Here is a 22425-nt window from a genome sequence, read left to right on the forward strand (position 1 = left end):
GGAGCGTGCAATTGGCATGCTGACAGCAGGAATGTCAACCACAGCTGTTGGTCGTGTAATGAATGTTCATTTCTCTACCATAAGCCGACTCCAAAGGCATTTCAGAGAATTTGGCAGTATATCCAACCAGCCTCACAACCGCAGACCACGTGTAACCACACCAGCCCAGGACCTCCACATCCAGGATGTTCACCTCCAAGATCGTCTGAGACCAGCCACTCGGACAGCTGCTGAAACAATCGGTTTGCATAACCAAAGAATTTCTGTACGAACTGTCAGAAACCGTCTCAGGGAAGCTCATCTGCTCATGTTGACGTGACTCCAGTTCGTCGTCGTAACCGCCTTGAGTGGGCAAATGCTCACATTTGATGGTGTTGGAGAGGTGCTCTCTTTACGGATGAATCCTGGTTTACACTGTTCAGGGCGCCCAGGGTGTGTGGCGCCCTCCCCCCTCAATAAAACAAAACTGCACATTTCAGTCAAGTCGGTATCAACAACCAACAATAACTGGTTTACTGTGAGGTAGTTGGATCTGAAGCCAAAGTACTTCAACTGATGAAACCATTAAGTCATATCTAATTTTAGGAGGGGTATTATTTTGCACATACATCACTACTCTTCCACCATACCTATTTTTATCCTTTCTAGAGACATTATAGCCAGTTAACCTCTATATCCTAGGTTCCCAAAGTGGGGTGCGCGTACCCCTAGGGGTATGCCAATTGTAATGGGGGTACGTGAATAAAAATTAAAAACAATTACCGTCGCAAGTGCGCCTGAACGCCTCACGGTGCACAAAGAACAGAGCAGAACAGAGACAGAGCATGAAGTTGTCCATCGCTCTCTATGCATCAAATGAACAAACAACCAAGTTGGATTATTGTTTTGTGCATTAAGAGTGTTTCATCTTGAAGATTTCATTTACATTGGTGTTCCAATCCCCGCACAGCGCAGCTGTGAAAACCGGTCACTGTGAGTGGGCATTCCCCCAAAAATGAGGCTTTATCGTGTATGTATTTTTGTACTTCGGATGCTGCTTTATTGTGATTGTTAAACTTTCCCCTTCAGTTTGATATTAATTTAATATGCAGACTTAAACCATAACCATCGATGAGTGGACAAAAAAAGGGATGCACAAATCCAATCCATTCAAAGGGAAGGATGCCAACATCAGACTGGAATAAAAGATATGTAGGATGATTACTTATCTATCAGTGCTCATGTCAGATTATTTTATTATCAAAATGTGACCGTGCAGAAAATACTTATGTTCAATATTTCAAGTTAAGATAAAAAGGTGTGTGTGTGTGGCTTCAGGTCATGTGTCTGAAGGGGTCTGCGACTGTAAAATGTTTGGGAACCACTGCTCTAAATGTTACGTGTTTTTTAAAGCTGAAAACATTTTAAAGCTGAAAGTTTGTCATTGTCCAAATCCCGGTGAAGAATATGAATAGGGTACAATAACACCACATACAAAGTCAACAAGCAATTAATCATATTAGTCGAATTCATTATGTATCATTACATTTACAGTTTTCCATGACCACAACACAACAGCCTTGAATGTATGTAAATATTATGCAACTTAATTACTACTTGACTTGACCACAAAGGCCCTCTGACACAATCATTGTCTAGAGAGGCATGCCCCTTTACCTTTTGTGATTAATATGTCAGCATATATAAAGTCTAAACATCTACAGTGTCACATATTTCATCAAAAGGTGTTCAGCAAATACTTCTACACTTCCTCAGAAATGATTCACTTCTCAGCATCCAAAGCTCAGCACCACGACCTTAATGAGATGACAACAGGCTCAAGTGTAGTGTATATTGGCTGTTTCCGCCATGTTGCTGCCTCCCTGTGGCCAAAAGAGATACTGCAAGGAAAATAGACAATATGGTGGTATTAGTTCTACCGCGTTGAATTATGCAAATATACTTTTTACTAAAAATCAATCGTTTGTCAAAGTAAAATATGTTCTGTCACATTATAAATAAGCTTGATTTTATTTGCTGCCTCCGTAAAGTTTAATGTAACATGACCACACATGATAAACATAAATACAGCGTTAAAATATATGATTCCGGGTACATTTTAAAAACAATTGAAAATATCCATCCATCCATCCATCCATCCATCCATCTTCTACCGCTTATCCGAGATCGGGTCGCGGGGGCAGCAACCTAAGCAAGGAGACCCAGATTTTCCTCTCCCTGGCCACTTCGTCCAGCTCCTCCCAGCAGATCTCGAGGCGTTCCCAGGCCAGTTGGGAGACATAGTCTCTCCAAAGTGTCCTGGGTCTTCCCCGAGGCCTTCTACCGATCGGACTTGCTCTGAACACCTCCCCAGGGAGGCAGGCATCCTGACCAGATGGCCAAGCCACCTCATCTGGCTCCTCTCAATGGGGAGGAGTAGCGGTTCTACTTCGAGTCTCTCCTGGACGACAGTGCTTCTCACCTTATCTCTAAGGGAGGGCCCAGCCACCCTACGGAGAAAACTCATTTTGGCCGCTCGTACCCGCGATCTTGTTCTTTCGGTCACTACCCACAAAGCTCATGACCATAGCCAGATATGAAAATTACCCTAGACTGAAAATATGTCCATCCATCCATCTTCTATGCCGGGTATGCTGGAGCCTATCCCAGCTGACTTTGGGCGAGAGGCGGGGTACACCCTGGACTGGTCGCCAGTCAATCACAGGGCAACTGAAAATATGTAATTTATGACATTTAATAATAATTTATAATATTTATAATTTATAACCAATATAATTTAGGGGTGCATGTTGAATTTCCCATCGAGATTAATTTTAATCATTACTATTATTAACCTTGCTATGCCCAAAAACTGCTGCGAGTCTGTCTCCCTCTGGTGGTGAAAAGAATGAAATACAGCCTTTCTTCATACCTGCGCATCATCCTAAATTTTCAATTCCGCGGGTGCGTTCATTGCCACTTCTTGTCTTCGTTGTTGACCACAACAACAGAGTGCTGCAAGTGCCAAAGAAAAACATTAGGATACGGAAGCTACTAAAATGTGTGACGACGAACAAAAAGCCAGCTGCATGTGGAATTTAATGGAGAGGTGTATGTACAGTATAAACACGTTTACTTGCTGTTCAGTTCCTTTAATAAGCAAATCATAGCCTGGTCTTACCCCAAGGAGAGCATTAGGAGGAGCAGCAAAGATGTAAAGCAGATGGCAATGAGCACGAGTGACGGAAGGGGCTGAAAGGGGCGAGGAGCACCAGGCTCCATGTGTAACCTCCCTCCTGGGAGCAGAGACAGCTCAAATATCTCCTGCAGCTCGGAATGGCCTACCACAACGTGGGGGGTCACTCGAAGAAGGAAAACAGTCACATTAAGAACACACAAGTATGAAGAACAAGTAAAATGCGAAAAAGACTACTGGGGAAAATGAAATGGTGGCCTATACAGTAAATATTAGATTCACACGCTCACCAATGATAACTTTTTTGATGCACCTCTTAGTTGTAATCATGATGCACGATTTTCTTTTTCTTCCAGACCTTAGTTTGCTACTCAACACTAAAATAAGTTACACTTCTGAGTTACTTTGGCCTGCATTTGTTCAGTGTAAACTCCGGTGTGGACTTGTTTCTGTCACGCTCCATCAAACACATCCAACAGTATTTGTACATGGCATACATATCCAGACATCTACACTGCACGTGAACTTGTTTCATTCAATGATTACACTTCACAGCACATACAGTTGTGATCAGTGGCGGTAAGTGGTTCGGAAAGTTCTAGAATGTCTTAACTTGACAAGGTCAAGCTCTATTAACTTCTTGTTAGTTATCATGGTTGACTTTGGCAGCGTAAAAAGGATTTCTTTGACAGCAAGCATTGGATGGACCAATACTTAGAACAATGGCGGATTTACGCAAGTTTCTTTTTGGGCCATTTCTGAAGCGCTGCAAATTCCAAGATCATTGGTTCAAACAATTGTACCTAAGTACAAGTTATTTGGATATGTCTAAGTCACCACAACCAATTCAAATGAATTCTACCAGTTCCAAGAGTCAGCCAACTGCTGAGAGTAAGCTGCTGATTTTCAACAATATCGTATCAACATAACATGAAATTAGTACAGCATGTTCACAACTACAGTATGTACCTGTGAGATAGTAGTAAAGTCTGACAATAGAAGTTCCTTTCGTGTAGATTTCACACCGGTATGTGCCCTGATGATGCATCCTGGTCGATGGGATGGAATAAAGCATGTCCTTGCCTATTGGCGTTTCTTGAAACTCGTCCACGTCCAGAGTTTCCACCTGCCAAAGAACACTTTACTCTACTGTAGCGTCTACTCTGCAATTGCGAGGAAAAACGCCTTACAAGTACTGTACTTGTTTGTCAGGGGCAATTTTTAATTAGGGGCAAGTGAAGCAGTGACCCAACATGACGGAAAGAAAAAGCTACAGGTATTACTGTGTTTAAATAAACATGTCTCACAAGGACTTTTGTGAGACATGATTTCTGATTTCCTGTTCCTGACGACTCTTTGTTTGCTCTGTAGGGAAATAGTGTTCTTCCTAAGGTTGCCAAAGGAACAGAATACTTCAGCATATTTACAGGATAGCACAGGTTGCACAAGGTCAAAGGCCAAACACTCTGAGGTTTGTTGAGGACAAAGTTCATATCGGCGCATGCTTTTCAACTGTTAAAAATGATGTTTAGTTGCTTTAGTTGAAATGCATCTATGACTCACCAAATCCTGGGTTTTGGCTATAAAGTGTGACGTCTGGCGATATTTGAACATATACTCCAAGTAGGGTTGTGAAAAATAATGTGTTAACTGTGTTTACTAATTTATGTTAAAATTGTTACCGTAATTAACACATGTACATCATGGCAAATCACACCTCTCTGTTATGACGGTGGACAGACGCACGTGTATCGTTCCCATAGATGTATCCAGTCTGATACAATGTTTGAACTTCATTCCTAAGTTAACACATCAACAGCAGTAGGGCTGTCCTCAACTAAGGATTTTCATAGTGGAATCTGATTCGTTACATTTTGTCCATAGTCGCCTAAATCACATTTTTTTAAAGACCAGAGCTTATGATTATCCCGACAAATAAACAGATCACATTTGCAACTTTATCCACCTGAAAGAAAAAGGCTAAAACACTCAGATAAACAAATAACATGATAGGTGTGCAACAACAGTACCTATATTTATTTAGTGACACAGAAAGAAAGACGAACAAACTCAAACACGGTCACTGTCGGCACACATCAGCAAAGTGCACATAAAATAGGAACAAGATTGTTTGAAAAACAACAGCTTGGCAAAACTCTGTTAGTAGCCTAATTTATTGCATTAAAATTCACTGTCGGGATATAAAATGAAGTTGGCCCAACAGCCTTACCTGTTTTAAATGATACACCATGTTGGTTATTGCATGATACAGTATATGCCGCGTGATATATAAGCTGCTGACACAAGTTGCACTTCACTTTGTTGAGTCACCTTTAACCTTTTCAAAATACTTCCACGATGGATGATTTTTTTTAGTAGCCATTATGAGCCAATAAGTCCGTCAATGTTGATGGTCTTCACCTCGCATTGCCAATCAACCTACGCTAAACCAAGTGTTACAACCGTGACAGTTGGCGGTCCTGAAAGTCCAAACAGAAGCTGTAGTTATTCTACCCTTGATCCAATTTACTTAATATTTGTCAGATTAAAACCCACTTGCTGCATAAGACTTCAAAACGTGATATTATCGTACACTTCACTACTTCCTGAAGATGCACTCTAAACATCATGGGAACTTTAGTTGTACCCATAAATTAGCCGCATCACTGTACAAGCCACAGGGTTCCAAGCATGAGGAAAAAAAGTAGCGGCTTATACACCAGAAATTACGGTAATACTGTCCTATCATTTATCGTCTTACTAAAAAAATACAATTAAAATGGGCATATTTCAGATATACTGCAAATGGTGATTAATTGTAATTCATTAATTTACAAACTGTAATTAATTTGATTTAAAATGTTAGTATTTGGCAGCCCTAATTGTAAGACAAACCCAGAAGGAAAACTGTGATTGAAACATTGAACAATTAAAAAATGTTTCTGTCCAAATGCAAAAACAAGTTGACAATAATAAAGCCAAATAAAATTACGCTTGATTTAGTCTAAATGTGAACTGACTCACCACCTAAGCACCTTTGTCAGTGCCTGTCAAAATAGTTTTTACGTTCTACAGTTGATAATTTGTCTTTGTACTTGCATGACAGATGTACGTTACGTGTTAAAATGTTACTTAAAACACTGCCTGCGCAGCTACAAAAGATTTAATGATGGAAGTGAGCATGGGATTTTAAAACATCTGAACAAATTGGAAATCGGTGTCCCAGAAGGGACGGCGTTTGACCGTCTGTGTTTCACTGCAAATGAATGAACACCATCTCACTGGAAAACACAAGTTAGGATGTTGTGTGACCAAGATTGGAGTCTTTCTGCCAGTCAGTCTGAGAACGTGCTACAGATTGTACGTCAAAGTCAACAAGCAGACATTTGAAAGTGCCCTATCCAGCAGAGGTCACCTACCTCTGCTGCAAACCTCCATATTATCTCAATGCTGCTTGGTAACGCAAATGGCACTTGGCACGACATTTGGGTCCGGTTGTTCTCTGCTACCGTCATTCTCTTAACTGAAATAACAACAACATATGGGAACCCACATAAACATATCCACATATAAATACTATACATACACATATGCTGCAAATAACCGTCACAGAGGGAAACCTTTACAGACTGAGTCCTTCTTAATGGTATGACTTTAGGAGAGTCTCTGAGTGGAGTCAAAGTGAACAGTAACTGTGCTGTATGGGCTTGAGACGATGCCAGTGTGTGGGAGTCAACTTGTCACCTTGCATAAAGAAGCCGAGGGCTTTAAGTGGAACCTTGGAGGCTATGTGCAAAAGATATAATGTGCGGAAATAAAACCTTGCCTCAGTCTCTTTCTCCAAATCCTGACTTTGTGCTAAGAGCATTTGAAGGATCAAAAGCAGAGAATTTCCAGGATCAAGGGTGCTTGTGAGAGTGAAATCAGACTTATGTAAGAATGTGTCAAGCTTGGATTGCTACTGCTTCCCGCCCCCCAATAAGTTAAAAAAAAATTGTGATATAACATCTTGGAGAATCTCACCTGGACAGTCAAGTTGGAATGGACAGGAATCATAACTGCAACTAATACAGTTATAAACTGCACCTTTGATCTGAAAACCTAGTGGAAGCAATGAAGCATTACAACATAAACAATTATCATGAGGCATTCTGCGAAGTGAAGGTTTTAAGAGGATAAAAGGCACTAACCACATGGGGGGATGCATCCAGTGACTGAAACAAAGGACACACAGTTCATTGGGATTAGCACAGTAAGTATTCACAAGTTGCTCAACCTGACGGCTTCTTGTCTTCTCCACAGTGCATGAAAAGCTGTGATAACATAACTAGCCTATTACAGTGAGAGCACAGAGATCAGAGGGAGCTATAATGACTCAATGTGGGCTTCACCATGGAGGAAAAGATGAAGGGAAGGGGAGGAGACAACGTCTCACCTCGAGGCAGTTTGGAGGCTGCGGCGATGAAATTGTCTGCTGCTGTCTGCAACCTCTTCTCATACTCTGTGTCTGATGGGCCAAGAGGACGACACACACATCTGCCTCAACATTTCTAATACTGTGAAATTCCCACATATCAATTTCTGAGCTGACATAATTCAGATGCCTAAAATAGCATTTAGAAGCAATAATCAAATGTCATTTAGGAGTAATGTTTGAATATTATTTAGGAGCAGTGTTACAATAGTCATTATGGGGCAATGTTAAAATGTTATTCAAGAGTAATGTTTATAAATCATTTTGGAGTCATTCCATTATCATTTAGGAGCAATGTTAGAATGTTATTCAAGAGTCGGGGTTTCACGAGATTTGTTGCCACGAGATCTTGTGAGATCAAAACGTGATGAGCTTTCTCATGAGATTACTCACAAATTGAAATGTGCTGAATAATACTGCCATGTGCATGCGTGTCTCTTTTCCTTGTCTGTCGCATCCAAACAGGCAGGAAGAGGGTTCACTCTTTGCATTGGTTTCAGCATCTAGATGCTTCTTGTAAGCCATACCTTTGTCTATGGGGGCAGAGGGATGCTGCTCCTTAATAGAGTTGAAAAGCCAGCATTTCAAGAAATGCTCCCAACGTTTTACAGACAGTGCGAATTGCCTGTGAGAAAATACATGTCACAAAAAGCAATTGCACAACTTCACTGAGTGAAAGATGACATATTAAAAGGAAATATTGCATTATTATATCATTATGTATTATTATTATATATTATCACAACATTCATGGTTTATTTGCTCTCAAAAAATGTTAATTTCGTTAAGCATCAATTTGTGGGACAATTTAAAAACGTAACTGCATTGTTTTGTGACTCGGTTAAATAAAAAAAGCTTGTTCTTCTCGTGGACCCAATCTCGTGCATCATCTCTTGAGGTGTCTTGTTACATCCCTATCCAAGAGTAAAGTTCAATTATATAATGTTAAAATATAATGTAGCAGTAACATCAAATGCCGTTTAGGAGCAATGGATCAATGTTAAAATTTTAATTAGGAGCTTTTAAATGTAAATGTCAGCAGCAATATTAAAATGTAATTAAAGAGTAATGTTAAAACACTACTGAGGAGTAATGTTAGAATACCATTTACAAACAACATTTCAATTTTGGAGTAACATTAAATGCCTACTAGGAGCACAGTGTTCCCTCGTTTATCGCGGGGGATAAGTTCACAAAATAGCCCGTAATAAGTGAAATCCGCGAAGTAGCCAACTTTTTTTTGTAAAACCCCTCGCCATACACATTAGAAACTTTTCTCAGACAGGCAATAACATTCTCACATTTCTCTTTGGTTTAAACACTCTCAAAATAGTTCAAACCTTTGTTTGAATTTTAACGACCAACAATTATGAAGTCACTCACACGTATTCCATTTCTGTTGCAGTCCTCCTCCTTTGAACCGAAGATTCATTTACAAGCTAGCAACATGGCAGGGCGGCACTAAGGAGGTTCATTGGCAATGGTCTACAGCCAATCAGGATGCAGAAAACAATGGGCAGTGCAGGCAGACTAGAGGAAAGAGAGACACTCAAAGCTCGGCCTGTAACCGCATTCATACACTGTAATAAAAATAATTAAAAAAAAAAAATCTGCGAAACAGCAAATCCACAAAAAGGATTTAGAGCGAGAGAACACTGTAATGTTAAAATATAATGTTGTAGTAACATGAAATGCCATTTAGGAGCAAAAATCACTGATGAGAAATATTACAATATTGCACAGTCTCATTAAATTGTTCCTTAGAAATAATGTTGAAAATATTAATTAGAAGTAATGTTAAATGCCACTTATGAAAAACATTAAAATGTCATTACAGAGCAACAATAAAATGTCAATTAGGAGTAATGTACTACTGTACTAACTGTACTCGTTACGAGACACGATACACGAGATTGAGTATACGAGACAAGATGGGATTTTAACATTATTTTTATGAAAAGAACAATGAAAAAATGCATGACCGGACAAACAGACTTTTGAATTGAATCAAGTCACAAACAATGCGGGTGCATTTTGAAATGCTTATTTTAAAAGATATTATTGTCAGAATTATTTTGAGATCAAATGAATCACACGTTATGATAATACACTAATCCCGTACTAACGAACATCCGAAATGCGAACACTCGTAGACACGAACACAAGCCAACAGGTCAATTTTTTTCATGATTTTTTTTTTTTTAATTGCCATATTTTGTCACTTACATTTTTTCGAAATACAAAGGCGCTATTTTTGCATTGCACGCCATTCCGCTGCTATGAATGGTGGGTAGCAGCATCCCTCTTGCGCGATCTTTCTCAGTTCATCTGCACTTGTCGCTGATAACATCGCAGAGCACGCCGTTTGTACCCCATTCAATACTTTACATAGACGTTTGTTATCCGTTATCATGGCTGATAAATCGAGTGCAAGTGCTAGTAGTAGTGGCAGGAAACATCAAGCAATGTCTATGGAAACAAAGGTGGCCATCATCAGGAAGTTGGACGGTGGCGAGAAAATGGCTAATGTAGCGCGTGCTTATGGAGTGAATCGCTCAACCATAGGAACAATTTACAAAGGCAAGGTTCGAATTATGGAACATGTGAAGACTTCTGTACCAATGGCATCCACTATCATTACAAAAAGGAGTCTAACAACGACGAAGATTTGTCCTTTCTTCAATAATTCCTCCTCCTGCTCCACCACTACCACCAACGATGTATGCTTGACCACTCCTCTTCAAAGGTAAATAACATTTATCATTACGTATTATTATATCACTTTTATTATTGTTTTTTTCATTAATTATCCTCATTTAATATTACCACTACATCCAAACTCATATTTACATACATACGCATATACTGTATATGTATACACGTACATGTAGTACCGATATCATTGGTAATATTACCTTTTCCCCGACTTAAGAACGATTCGACTTAAGAACGGTCGTCTGGAACCAATTGTGTTTGTTAGTTGGGGACTTAGTGTAATGATATACATGGATATATCATAATAATCCAGTTTCCTTTAATATGTCATCTTTCACTTTGTAAAGCTGTGGAATTGCCGTTTGTGACATGCATTTTCTCACAGGCAATTCATTTCTGTCTGTCAAACGTTTGCAGCATTTCATGAAATGCTGGCTTTTCAACTATTGAAAGAACAACATGTCTTTTGCAATTTAAAAGTACACTTTCTGTGAGCTCACACCATTTTGCACTGTTCCGTATTTCTTGTTGACCAATCATCTAAGTGAGAGTTGACTGTTGGGACAAAGGCTCTGCATCTTGATGTGTAGGTTTTTCCTCATGGGAAAACTGTGTTGGTGGTTACGTTTTTGGTGGGGAGATGCATAGCCTTTTTGTGAACAAATTCGGCATATGCATCATCCGTGTTGATGGGCTCACCTTACTCATTTGGTGGAAGTTGAAACATTCCCACACTGAGGTTGTAGCATTTGGCTTTGCAAGCATATTTTTCATTCCTAATTTCTACTATGTTGCCTTGCATTGCTCACTCTTCTGCTGTGTGTATGCTAGCGGCCCCCGCGTCCCCTCACAGAGACAAAGAGACTGTATGACTGACAAGAGAGCTCACTTCGTTCAAGCTGTTGTTTTATGAAAGCAAAGGCGACCACAGTCTGAAAACAAGCACAGAGTGAACCCTCTGTGTGCCTGTTTGGATGCAAGAGGAAAACAGACACATGGCACTAAATCGAGGGCAGCAAAACAGACACATGGCACTATATCGAGGCCAACAAAATTATCGAGTTCATTTTAATTTTGTGTGATTATTTGTTTATTTAGATAATACATTTTTTTGAATGAGAAATCTCATCACGTTTTAATCTCGCTAGATGTTGTGACACGAGATTTTGTGACACCCCTATATTACCATAATTGCTTTTATTTTCAAACTCCTTCACTAGGGGAAGGATCTGTGCTTGCATGATCTTCTTCAGTTGTTTGTCACCGTCTTCACCTGTCATCACACACACACAGAACCAACATTTTTTTTAAAGGTGAAATCTGCCATGGTAACACCTCAAAGCACTTAGTAAGCATCCTAGTTTTGACTTCTGATAGCCTCCAAGGGAAATATGCATGGCATCTTTAGAATTGCAATGGTATGTTGGGATGTATTAGAAATAATGAAATACATGTAAATGTTGTGTAAGCTCAACACTATCAAAAATGTTCACAGAAAGTATTGCGGCATTAAGCATAAAAATCCATCCAAATGTCGCGACGGGCTACAACATGAGGTTCACATTGATGACACACTGCACACGGAACACTTGCACATAAAATTGTTGAATTGCTCCACTTCACAAGCTTAGAAGTTTCCAGTACTTAATTTTGTTCGTTGCTATTCTTAAGCCAAGCAATGGTACATCCAAACAATGCATTACATGACTCACAGATACTGGTGATGACGACAAGGGTCAACAAAAAGTTTGTCCTCCCAAGCTCACCCCATCATCATCCAAGCCAATCTACACAGGTGCATACACCCGCTAATATAAACACCACACCCCCCAGTGCTACCCACAGACACCGGTGATGCCACTACTTGTGTGCACATGCGCAACAGCTTAGAAAAGCAAACACAAAACAAAATTAATGTATGGTTCCTACAGAAAGTTTGCCTACAGAAAGCTGGCAAAGAAGAGGCACTGTTGATCAATTGTTAGGTGTTGTCTTTGTCTCATGATGTCACAATGTAAACAGCATGATGAAGAGGACTGTTTAAAATACCAAGTGTAATTGAACTGGTGGGGGGGACTGCAAAAGTGGCTCAATAAACTCAGACTGTGTGCGCAAGATGCAGCTCAACAAAACGTAGGTTACCCAGACTGAGTTAAACGGTACTGCAGCAGTGATTATCAACTTACTTTGTCAAGTCCAGTTCTCAGCTTTGTGCTTAGTGCGTTCACATAAAAGGGGGCGTTTGACGTCATATTATTCTACTTCTGTGCAAAAAAACGAGGCAATCCCAGCCGGTGTATTTTACACAAGATGAGCAAGTAATTATTGTGAAGCATTATGAGTAGTTGAAAAAAATTACCACTGCCGCAAGCAACACTGTCGCCGCCAATCGAACAAGTGCACGAGTGACATATTAACACTTATCCATTTAAAAAATAAATAAATTGGAGCAACAACAGTCTTTTTTCATTTGAAATATGTCTGTACTGTGTTCATATTTTACGACTCTATAATGCTTGACATGTTTTGTGGTGACTTTTTTTCTTTGTGACAATTTTTTCCTTTTTGTTAGAATAAAGAAGTGTTTAGTTGCAGTTGACCCTCAGAGTGCTATTCCTCCACCAAATATTGTAATATAAGGAGACTAACAAGGTGAGTACGCAAGGACTGCTGTGACATATACATTTGCTAACGTCTCACCTCGACGATTTGGCTGAATTAATATTTCATATTGTATTTTATTCCTGATGCTCGGCCACAAAAGTGGGCAAATACAGCGTATTCCCTCAGCTGAACATCTATATCTCTAGAATCAGTGGCGGAGCCAGAAATTTTTCATTGGCGTGGCCAAGGTGAGACCATTACTCACATAGGGGTGGCCATAAGTTGATACAGTACCTGAAAGTAGAGAGAGAGAGAGAGAGTAACGGGCACCCCTGGCCACCACGTAGCTTCGTCACCGTCTAAAATTTAATCAGCGAATGCTCACGGATCAGTGTGATCGCAAAGTAGCCACTCCGGTCATAGTGGTCCTCAAATTATTCTTGCTCCCACGTCCACCGGGTTCTCAATAAATGGTGATGCCATCTTACACAGTGAAACAGGTTCATAGCTTTCATTTTAAGCTGAAAGTCTGGATATAAGGTCATGAGTTTAGCCTAACTTACCATGATGATATAGCTGCTTTAAAGCAACCAAAGAGCAATCGAGAGCAACCAACTCGCTAACCCAAAGCTGTGGCATATGTCTATGCTGTGCCGCCGACATAAACACACACACGTCCACTTTTTCTTTACAAAGACAATTTTGGTAACTATATTAAATTATACATTAAATACAATAATTCCTCTCCTCCGTGAATCACCACCTTACCATGGTAGGGTCTCCCACGGCAAACAAGTCCTGGGTGAATGATTCAGAAGACCTTTATGAACAAACACAAGAGGAGAGACCGCACCTCGCCCGGACGTGGGATACCGCGGCCTCACCCTGGAGCCAGGCCTGGGGGAGGGGCTCGCGAGCACCTGGTGGTCAGGCTCTCACCCGTGGGGCCCGGCCGGGCTCAGCCCGAACAAGCCACACGGGATCTCTCCCCCGTAGACCCACCAACTTTGGGTCGCTTTGGGTGGTGGTCGAGGGCGGGCGCCTAGGCGACCTGGTCTTCGGCAGCCAAATCTGGTTCTTGGGACATGGAATGTCACTTCTCAGGCGGGTAAGGAGCCCGAACTTGTGAGAGAGGTTGAGAAATTCCGACTAGATATAGTCGGACTCACCTCGACCCACAGTTTTGGTTCTGGATCCAGTGTGACCTGGAGGGGCGTGATTGAGAGGAACGGCCTCCCCGATCTGAACCCGAGCGGTGTGATGTTGTTGGACTTCTGTGCGAACCACAGTTTGTCCATCACGAACACCATGTTCGAACATAAGGATGTCCATAAGTGCACATGGCACCAGGACACCCTAGGCCGCAGGTCTATGATCGTATCATCAGACCTGCGTCTGCATGTTCTGGACATGGGGGTAAAGAGAGGGGCTGCGCTGTCAACTGATCACCACCTGGTGATGAGTTGGATTAGATGGCGGGGGAAGATGCCGGACAGACCTGGGAGACCCAAACGTGTAGTGAGGGTGTGCTGGGAACGTTTGGCAGAATCTCCTGTTCGGCGAGTCTTCAGCTCTCACCTCTGGCAGAGCTTCGCCTGCATCTCGGGGGAGGACGAGGATATTGGGTCCGAATGGGCTCTATTCTGTGCCTCCATTGCTGAGTCAGCCGATCGGAGCTGCGGCCGCAAGGTGGTCGGTGGCAGATGGTGGACACCAGAGGTCAGGGCTGCCGTCAAGCTGAAGAAGGAGTCCTATGGAGCATGGATGGCTTGTGGGACTCCTGAAGCAGCTGATAGGTACCGGCAGGCCAAGCGGCACGCGGCTTCGGCGGTGGTCGAGGCAAAAACTCGTTCGGTGAGGCCATGGAACACAACTTTTGGTCGGCCTCGAAGAGGTTCTGGCAAACCGTCCGGCGTCTCAGAAAGGGGAAGCAGTGCCCGGTCCACACTGTTTACAGTGGGGACGGGGGCCTGCTGACCTCGACTGAGGATATAGTTGGGTGGTGGAAGAAATACTTTGAGGCCCTTCTCAATCCCACTGACATACCTTCCATAGAGGAAGCAGAGGCTGAGGACACCAACGCGGACAGTTCCATCACTGTGGCTGAGGTGTCTGGGGTAGTCAAAACGCTCCCCAGTGGCAAAGCTCCAGAGGTGGATGAGTTTCGCCCTGAATTCCTCAAGGCTCTGGATGTTGAGGGACTGTCTTGGCTGACACGTCTCTTCAACATTGCGTGGAAGTCGGGAACAGTACCTCTGGATTGGCAGACTGGGGTGGTGGTCCCCCTTTTCAAGAAGGGTGACCGGAGTTCCAAATATAGGGGGATCACACTCCTCAGCCTCCCTGGGAAAGTCTATTTCAGGGTGCTGGAGAGAAGGGTACGACCGTTAATCAAACCTTGGCTACAGGAGGTGCAATGTGGTTTTCGTCCTGGTTACGGAACACTGGACCAGCTCTACACCCTTGAAAGGCTACTGGAGGGTACTTGGGAGTTTGCCCAACCGGTCTACATGTGCTTTGTGGACCTGGAAAAGGCATTCGACCGTTTCCCTTGCGGTGTCCTGTGGTGGGTGCTCCGGGAGTATGGGATTGGTGGCGCGCTACTACGTGCCATTCAGTCCTTGTACAACCGGAGCAGGACCCTGGTTCGCATTGCCAGCAGTAAGTCAAGCCTGTTTCCGGTGAATCTTGGCCAAGGCTGCCCTTTATCACCGATTCTGTTCATAATTTTCATGGACAGAATTTCTAGGCGCAGCCACGGTGTCGAGGGAGTCCAGTTCGGGGGCCTTAGGATCTCGTCTCTGCTTTTTGCAGACGATGTGGTCCTGATGGCCTCATCCTGATGACCTGCAGCGTTTACTGAGGTGGTTTGTATCTGAGTGTGAAGCTTCTGGGATGAGACTCAGCACCTCCAAATCTGAGGCCATGGTTCTCAGTCGGAAAAAGGGTGGATTGCTCCCTCCGGGTTGGGAATGAGGTCCTGCCCCAGGTGGAGGACTTCAAGTATCTCAGGGTCTTGTTCACGAGTGAGGCAAGGTTGGAGCGTGAGGTCGATAGGCGGATCGGCGCAGCGTCTGCAGTAATACGGTCGCTGTACCGGACCATCGTGGTAAAGAGAGAGCTGAGCCGGAAGGCAAAGCTCTCAATCTACCGTTCAATCTATGTTCCCACCCTCACCTATGGTCATGAACTTTGGGTCGTGACCGAAAGAACGAGACTCACCCTAAGAGATGAGTCATCCGGGAGGAGCTCAGAGTAGAGCCGCTGCTCCTTCACATCGAGAGGAGCCAGCTGAGGTGGCTCGGGCATCTAGTCTGGAAGCCTCCCGGACGCCTACCTGGTGAGGTGTTTCGGGCATGCCCAGCCGGGTGAAGGCCCCAGAGCAGACCTAGGACACGCTGGAGGGATTATGTCTCACAGCTGGCCTGGGAACGCCTTGGTGTCCTCCCGGTGGAGCTGGAGGAGGTGGCTGGGGACCGGGAAGTCTGGGCTTCCCTACTAAGACTGCTGCCCCCGCGACCCGGACCTGAATAAGCGGAGGAAAATGGAATGGAATGAAACAATAATTCCTGCTACGACCGGATGTAGAAAAACTTCATGCTTTTGTGACCTCCAGGTTGGATTATTGTAACTCTCTGTTAATAGGTTACCTGAAGAAATCTTTAAAGATCATTAAGTTAATCCAAAATAATGCCACACGAATCTTAACCAGAACAAGAAGAAGAGAACATATCTCACCCGTATTAGCCTCACTGCACTGGTTACCTGTCATTTTTAGAATTCAATTTAAATGTGTCCTTCTTGCATATAAAGCACTACATGGTCAGGCACCAATAGTTTGTACATTTTTTTATGCGTCATTTTTTCTATATGTAATTTATTTTTACTCACTGTGTACTACTAAAACAAAGCATATTTGTTATGATCCACAATTAAAATAAACATCCATCCATCCATTTTCTATGCCGCTTCTCCTCATTAGGGTCGCGGGGGCATGCTGGAGCCTATCCCAGCTGACTTCAGGCGACAGGTGGGGTACACCCTGGACTGGTCGCCAGCCAATCACAGGGCACATATAGACAAACAATCATTGACACTCACATTCATACCTATGGACAATTTAGAAGCATCAATTAACCTAACATGCATGTTTTTGGAATGTGGGAGGAAACTGGAGTACCTGGAGAAAACCCATGTACGCACAGGGAGAACATGCAAACTCCACACAGAAATGCCCAACGGAGATTCAAACCCAGGTCTTCTCGATCTCCTGACTGTGACTGTGTGGCCAACTGCTAACCACTAGACCACCGTGCGACTAAAATAAACATGAAACAGATTAATTTACTTCCATTATCTTTATGATTGGAAGGTTACATCTACCAACATATTTCCCATTGTACAGAACCAGCAGTAAAAGTAAATTGCGCCAGTAGCAGCATGTATAAAATTAACACAAACTTCAGTATATTCTGACTATCCAACATAAAAAACTGCCATTATTCATAAATATATAATAAAGACTCCTGAATTCAAACAAAAATCCTGAGCAGAGATTATCTGGCAAAAATATTTTGGAAATTAAAAAACAGCTTTGCAAAATATAGATTTCTGCACCAGCAGCTTTCATGTAAGAATAATGCTTGCAGACTTCAGTATATTATGAATAACCAAAAAAAACTAGGCTGCCCTTATTCACAAATACAAAAAATACTAATGAATAGGCCACAAGAAATCAACACGCCTCTGCAAGATTATTGAACAGCTCAGCCATATTCGCACCCGTATGGCTTGCATTCATTCCTCTCGTTTGTAGCACGAGACGCTAGGTTCCGTCATCAGCAATAAAGTGCGCCGTTACGGTGACATAAGAGCACCTTTTCAGAGTTGGCTGGCAAAAAAGTTATCACCTGCTCTATGGTTCTGTGGTCAGCAGCAACTTCAGCTGGCTGTTTTCCCTCCTCGTTCGAGTGCAAACATGCCATGTTTTTTTCATATTTGTCATGTTCCCAAAATATTTTAAGCTTGGATGACAAAGCTTGTATATTGTCTGGCTCTTATCCAGCTCATTTTTACCTTCAACTACGTGAAAGCCAAAGCGCTTCCAGACGCTTGCTTTGAATCCAGCGCGTGCGGGCCGGAGTTTACGCTCAGCCATTCTGGTAGCGTCTTAGGTGCACCACCATAAACTGTCCGGGCAGCACTTCCGCTTTCCGTTCCGTCAGCATCAATTATTGTCATTTATGAATTGATTAATAATCACCAATCTAAGAATCGATTCCTCCACCCCTAGCCAGTATATCTTAAAGAGCTCCTAGAATCCTAGCATCTCAGGAGAACACTGCGCTCCCAGAATTTACAATTACATGCCACTCCTGGGTTGCACGGTGTCCTAGTGGTTAGCATGTTGGCCACACAGTCAGGAGATCGGGAAGATCTGGGTTTGCATGTTGCATGTTCTCCCCGTGCGTGTGTGGGTTTTCTCCAGGTACTCCGGTTTCCTCCCACAATCCAAAAACAACAAACAAAATAACGACTCTAGGTATGAATGTGAGAGTGAATGGTTGTTTGTCTATATGTGCCCTGTGATTGACCGGCAACCAGTCCAGGGTATATCCTGCCTCTTGCCCAAAGTCAGCTGGGATAGGCTCCAGCATACCCGCGACCCTTGTGAGGATAAGTGGCATAGAAGATGGATGGATTGCCACAGTAGAATGGGAGGGATAGAACATTTAGTTATCAGGCTCCTCTGTTGTGCAACCATCTCCCCAACTCAGGGAGACACTCTCTCTCTATTTAAAACTCAAAACCTACTTCTTTCTAAAGCATATAGTTCAAACTGATACGTAGATAAGTATCAGAGACACTCCTCTATGTCCCTTCGACTAAGACTAAGATTTCTGACTTGATCTACCATTTATCCCTCTATTTTTATATCTTAAACTCAACCTGTCGAGACAGACGGCATCCCCACAGAGCCTGGGTTTTGTTCAAGGTTTCTTCCCCAGAGGAAGTTTTTCCTTGCCTCCGTCGCCAAGTGCTTGCTCAAGTGGGGTTTCAGTTGGTTCTCTGTTTTCATTTATGAATGTGACCTTCATGTGCAAAGTGCCATGATATAACTGCTGTTGTGATTTGGCGCTATAAAAATAAATGGAATTGAACTGAAATTGAATTGAACACAAATGGAATGGAAAATAATATTTTTTGCAGTGCACAAATCCCTCAAATACAACCCACCGAGCCCCCTTTTCCTCAACCCCAACACACATTCCCACAATTGTTTACAAATGTTTTTTTTAACTGCAGGTGCTCCAAAATATTGCACAACCTCCCACTTAAATTGCATTTGATTTACATTCTTATTGACACAATTAAAACTCTCAGTCAAGAAAACCAGTTAGCCTGTAGCCTTATTTGATCATATGCATTCCATAATGTGGTGTAAATAAAGTGATGCTCCAGTGCCATACCTTTATCTTTGGCCCGTTTCTCCTTTTTCTCTTTCCTCTTATTTCTAAATTGTGGCTTTGACTTTTTCTTCCATGATCCATGTCATCGTAATCTCCCACCGTCAAGGCTAAACCAACTCATATTACTCACAATTCCCTCCTTTTTATTTCACATTTTCGTTGTGAAATAACATTTGTTTGAGACTCTTGGTCTGCGATATAATGAATATAATAGTAACAATGAAATATGTTTTATTTTAGGGGAGCGAGTATCCCGCCTGTAGAGGGCTCCCATCTGCGACAAACCTCCTAACTTGATGAGGAAATGCTGAGGCTGAGCCTGAGCAGAAACAAATAAGATTTTCATTTCCCCAAGAGAATGCCGTCCTGGGCAACTCCCAATAAGGCCCATAGCTAGAACCGCCACTGCACCCAGGACATTTATCAATCTATTCATGGATCACACACCTGTTGTGAATGGTGGGCACAACAGGGGCCTATTTCACAAAACTAGGATAAGGGATTAAGCCGGGATATCTTGGTTATCCTGGCTCAATTTATCTGTGATCCGGTTCCACAAAAGTGGGATAGTGGAAAGTGGAATATGTTCTGACAGTTACCATGAAGATTCATTCTGTGAGTTAGTCTGCTCCCTACCAAGCTAAGGTCCAGGATCTATTTAATCTCATCCCTTATGTCCATCAGTAGTCACCATAAACGGAAACCAATAATTAATCCACTGCCCACTACACAGTTATCACATTCAACTACACTCACTGTCATTATTTCAACATTTGTCATTGTTTATTTCAATCATTGTACATAAAGGGTTTTAGATTTTGTGGCAATCATTAGATCATTTATGAGATATTGTACACGTGCTGTATATAAAATACATGTCTCATATAAATACAAACACACATTTACAAGATAAAGGAATTATACAGTCTGACAGAGTTATACTTACACAATTTCCCTCTCATCTGCAGTCAATTTCACCTACAATTTCAACAGACTCAATCACAGTGGTACCACGTTTTCGGAGATATAATTGTGTTGGTTGCGGATGTGTACTGCATTACCCAGAAGCCGTAGCGCTCGAGGGGAAACCGGAAATTTACACACTGTTGAAGCTACGAACGAGTGACGGTGATATGCTGCTAATAAAGCAAAGAGTTCTATATATTAGAATACACTATATTAGTGTACACTGCTGTTCTCGATTTGTTAAACAGGCAACAAACATAACATTAACTATTTGGGTTGTAATTACGGTGGTTTCAACGGAGCATTCAGTGTGTATTTGTGTACTACTTACACTTCCGCTTCCGTCGGGGAAAAGTACGCCGCTCTCGTTGCCACGGTGAATCGCTGACTCTGATCGATACTAGTGCTCTATTTAGGGAAGCCGAATACGTGCACTGATTCGGGATTGGTTTCACCTGGCTTGATTAATCTGTGTCTACTCATCCTGGCTTGGGCTTTGTGCAACCAATTAAGCCTAGACGCTCTTGCTTTGGGTTGGTTGAGCTGAGCTTAGTCACTTATTCTTGATCTCTGAATCCTACTTTTGTGCAATAGGTCTCAGATACTGAACCGTTTTCAGACCCAAACCCAACTAACACAGATTGAGACATTTGTATAGGCCTTTTATGTACATAGAAAATGTTTGACATTTTGTTAATTCTGCTCCTGAAAAAAATGGGAATAACAAAAGTGTTCATATTTTAGTTGAGCGTTAAAAGTGCAAAAACAAATGCATGTGTATAACTACACGGTTGCTGTCAGTCGCAACTGAACACGATAATATAGATTTTTTTTTGGTGACTGCTCTTGTTCATCTCATTAAGATTGTGGGTTTGGTGTTTATTGAAAAGAAGTGTTCATACCTACTCTGCCAGCCCGGATCACTGTGGAGTTGTCGGTGAAAAGACGTTTCAGTGTTCTGAAGCATTCGCCCACACTCTGGACGTTGTTTGCGGTCGTTTTGTAGCCCTGACATAGGAGAGTACTTTCATGTACATTAATGAAACAATCATAGCAGCCCAGAGACCCTTGGAAAATAAGACTAAAACACAGCAACCACAAAGCCAACAAGAAAGCCATTTGGCCCGAGTGTATCAAATTGAACCAAAAAAAAAACATATTTACACACTAAGTCACTCTTACCTCGTCATACATGTTGCTGACGAACGTTTGCGCGAGGCCCGTGTGACGTCATCGCGACGACACTACGTGATGCGTTCGTTTGCACTTTGCTGGGTCGGAAATCAAGAAATTTATTTTGTATTTTAAAACTTGGACAAATCTTGGTTTACTTTACATCAGTGGTATCTAAAGTGTGGCCCGGGGTCATTAATGCCTGCTACTCGTTTTTTTTTTTAACTGTGACACAATGTAAAAATAAAATTAAACAAACGGAAAAATTAAACAAAAAGGCACAATGTAAAGAGAAAAAGCTGAAAGTGCACACTAATAACTAATTAAGCGTTGTCTTTAAATATATATAAACATATTTGTAGCTGTTTTACAAATGGGCCGCTGCATCTTTTGATTTTTCAGTATGTGGCACTTGGTGGGAAATATTTGGGCACCCCTGGTTTATGCTGTCAGAAGGACATTAATTTAACTATGCTGTGGTTGCATTGCATCATATCGAGAGCTAACTTCAAAACAGACTCAATATTAGAAACAGCTCTTGGTATGATGCAGTGCAGGTCTACACTTCAGTAATAAATATATTGTGCACATATCTACGTCACACTTTGAGGTATTTGCAATACTTTGTCCCTCCCACTCGCTAAATCATGATACTAAAATATTACACACTCCTCAATATTATGCAGTTACAGTACCATCACAATTAGTTTTTCCCAATTGCTAGAACACATTTCATAAAACCTCCTCCTATTTACAACACATATCCCAAAAACCTAACTTTTCTATCAAAACCCAACTATCCATCCATTTTCTATACCACTTGTCCTGACTTGAAAGCTTGAGTTTTG

At 42.1% G+C, this 22425-nt stretch overlaps 1 protein-coding gene across 5 annotated transcripts; it reads right to left on the reverse strand.

Moving 5' to 3' along the window:
• Positions 1–1466: 1466 nt before the first annotated feature.
• On the reverse strand, positions 1467–21635 carry spaca6 (sperm acrosome associated 6). 5 transcript variants are annotated; one of them, XM_054781840.1, is made up of 11 exons: positions 21587–21635; positions 21311–21412; positions 11551–11637; positions 7611–7682; positions 7366–7389; positions 7199–7276; positions 6595–6698; positions 4145–4301; positions 3161–3341; positions 2912–2994; positions 1467–1880 (listed from the first exon to the last, which is right to left on the reverse strand). In XM_054781840.1, the coding sequence occupies exons 2-10, from the start codon at positions 21369–21371 to the stop codon at positions 2919–2921; spliced, it is 840 nt and encodes a 279-aa protein (XP_054637815.1). In that variant the 5' UTR covers positions 21372–21412; positions 21587–21635; the 3' UTR covers positions 1467–1880; positions 2912–2918. The 5 variants fall into 5 exon arrangements, with proteins under 5 accessions (XP_054637815.1, XP_054637814.1, XP_054637817.1 ...); XM_054781839.1 differs by having other exon boundaries at positions 21307–21412; positions 21587–21629; XM_054781842.1 differs by lacking the exons at positions 21311–21412; positions 21587–21635 and adding exons at positions 13234–13262; positions 13354–13399.
• Positions 21636–22425: the final 790 nt, after the last annotated feature.

The sequence above is a fragment of the Dunckerocampus dactyliophorus genome, chromosome 7, assembly GCF_027744805.1.
Source record: "Dunckerocampus dactyliophorus isolate RoL2022-P2 chromosome 7, RoL_Ddac_1.1, whole genome shotgun sequence".
Lineage (NCBI taxonomy): Eukaryota > Metazoa > Chordata > Actinopteri > Syngnathiformes > Syngnathidae > Dunckerocampus > Dunckerocampus dactyliophorus.